Source organism: Thermobia domestica, chromosome 1 (genome assembly GCF_964235325.1).
Source record: "Thermobia domestica chromosome 1, izTheDome1.hap1.1, whole genome shotgun sequence".
NCBI classification, from domain to species: domain Eukaryota; kingdom Metazoa; phylum Arthropoda; class Insecta; order Zygentoma; family Lepismatidae; genus Thermobia; species Thermobia domestica.
This window is the reverse complement of record NC_137454.1, coordinates 38,752,978-38,755,664: the sequence shown is the minus strand read 5'-3', so window position 1 is coordinate 38,755,664 and position 2,687 is coordinate 38,752,978. Positions and strand designations below refer to the sequence as shown.

The 2,687-nt window shown below is 32.5% G+C and overlaps 1 protein-coding gene across 1 annotated transcript; it reads right to left on the bottom strand.

Annotated features, from left to right (window-relative positions):
- Positions 1 to 631: 631 nt before the first annotated feature.
- On the bottom strand, positions 632 to 1,783 carry LOC145679627 (uncharacterized). The gene has a single exon (XM_081750221.1). The coding sequence runs from the start codon at positions 1,781 to 1,783 to the stop codon at positions 632 to 634; it is 1,152 nt and encodes a 383-aa protein (XP_081606347.1).
- Between the last annotated feature and the right edge of the window lie 904 nt (positions 1,784 to 2,687).

Genomic DNA, 2,687 nt, shown 5'->3' with positions numbered 1-2,687 from the left:
TCACGGGAAGACTAGTAACTCATTAGGAGGAAGTATGTTAATAAAAAAATAAAAGTAACAAATCATAATATTTTGATATCAATTTTGTGCATTTGTGTCATCATTTATCAATCGCAATTTCATCAATCGAATCTAAAATCTCCCAAAAGGCCTCTGAGAAGTTCATATATATGTACACATACAAACAGTTATATTTAGAACTAATAAGGAAAGAAATTCCCAACTGAAATATATATATTAGTATAATACTTGAAAACTTTGCAAATATTGTCCTTAGTAGTACTGATTTATACTTCATATTTCATATTCCTATGAAGAACATGATGGAAGGAATCAGAAGTCACACTAGAAATTACATAGGGTTCATTTCCGTATCTGCCTTGTTGTCATTGAGGAAGTTTTTTCTTTGAATTACTCTTCAATAATTATTCATTTGTTAATTGTTGTAGTCGCTACAATCAGGGAAAAATTGACATTATGTTTCCTCCTAGTTTAGGGTCAAATCACCTGATTGCTGATCCATTATGATTTACCCAAATAGTTTATGTGCAATTAGTTACGCACATAGTTTGTGTCCCAACGTGTTAGGAACGATATGATGCGTAGTGAAGTTATCATATTTAATTAGGAATTATTTATCATATTTCCTACAAAATATGTTCCTCACTTCTACTACAAAAGCCAAAATACTGAAAAACAGTCCTAGACCATAAAAGAAGAAACATGCTTGAAGATGGTAAAGAGATAACGAAATGTCTTCCTCATTCGTACTATATTGACGGGCTCTATTTAAGCTATTACTTTGGTAAAACTCTTTCCACCACTGTGTAAGAAAACCTGCTTCTACCAGTTTCTGAATTATAATATTGATTCTTGGCAGATACGGAGAATGCCTAGGTACAGGGAAAGATTGAAGAATTAATGCTAAATGGTCATTTGAAATGTGATAAACAGGACCATCTTTATGTGGTTTGCAATATTTAGCAACGATTCTGGCTACAGGGTCCAAGTCTATTATAATTTGATCTTGTTTACGTGAAAGAATAATCATGGATTTCGCTCCGTCTCCTAATATTGCTCGTGCTGAAATTGTTCTCATTATTGGATCGGATTTATCGGATATAAGACCAATATATCCATGATAAATAACAATGGGAAGACTGGACATTGCAACATCTTCTCGTGTTTCAATTACTGGGTAGAATTGAGGATTAACAGTATAACTTACTATAGAACTTTGATACAATGCACTGATTATTAAAAACCCTGTTACCGATAGAATAAATATTGCTCTTAGAACGAACCCACTAGGACCACGTACAGATATTTGAAGAGTAATTGATAATACATACATAAAACTTTGAATGATTCCTTCAGTTGAAATCTTCGATGTAAGGATATATCGACTGTAATTCTCTGCGAGCACAACTGAAATGAACAATGCTCCAACTATACTCCATATTATCTTACTGAATGGCAAAATAAGGTTCATCCATTGTGGAACAGGACTCGCTCTCGGTGTAATAAAAGTAATAACTGTGAAGTATGTCACCGTTGTATACTCTACTATATCATACCAACCAGATATCATTGGGATAGGATAAGTCGTAATATCTGCGGATGTACTTAACATTGGTACTACTTCTTCAAATTTTGCTTCCAGCACTTGATTACTGTCATTCATTACTGGTCTTACTGTAAAGTTCATATGGGTAACTACAGAATCAATTAGTTCATTCCTGAGATAATATCTTCCATCTTCGTTTAGCTCAATTGTTTTCATTTTGAGAGCGTTATAAACTAAAATGTCCAAAGGATAACCTTTAACATTTTTGAATTTATCCTCAAAAAGTGAACTTATATCCGATAGACTATTTTCTAATATATCAAAATTTGTATAATCATTTGAAGTATGTTGAGTGTAGGAAATTAGACTTATGCATTCTGAGACATGTAAAACAGTAGATTCAGAGCAATATGGTTTCCTAATGAAAACTATTACGTTCGAAGATTTAATTTTCCAGAATAAGCTAAATATTGTTTTTAAACTAGAATCGGAAATATTTTTCCAGAATACGACACTGATTTTCGCTCTCCCGTTCCAGTAACTTAGTTGCTGAGCCATAAACAATATATTAGGAACATCAACAACATCGTTAATGAAGAAAGCGAAGCAGTCACTTTTACCAATTGACTTGTAATTGGAAGAGGATCGTTCTGAATTTGATTCATTTTTTCCGGTCCAGTATTGTAACGTTAATGGTGTGTGGCATTTCTGAGATAAATGTTGCAAAAATGACGTGATATCACTTGGTTCATAGAGCAAATTAACAATACTCAATTGAGTTGTGTTTCTACAATGTTCTGAACAAATTTGAGAGAGAGCAGTTTGCATTTCCTCATGAGGATTGTTCCGAACAAAGTTTGTTGTGTCCAAAGAACCACTGACGTTTGAAATGTAGAATACGTTCTGAGCAATTAGTATTGTGAGCACAACATGCCAAAGAAATGATATTTCAAAATAATTTATCATCTTCAAATCTTGCTTTGAAACTGGGAATCTGCAAGAAAAAATGAATTATTATGGATAAGATAAAAAAAATATTATACCAATCAAGAAGAAACCGTTTCAAGAATAACATTTAAAATTAAATTCCACTATCCATAAATTCAACTTGCAACGTTAT

Coding starts and splice junctions, on each gene's coding strand:
- LOC145679627 (XM_081750221.1), bottom strand. CDS start 1,783: ATGAAAACAATTGAGCTAAACGAAGATGGAAGATATTATCTCAGGAAT.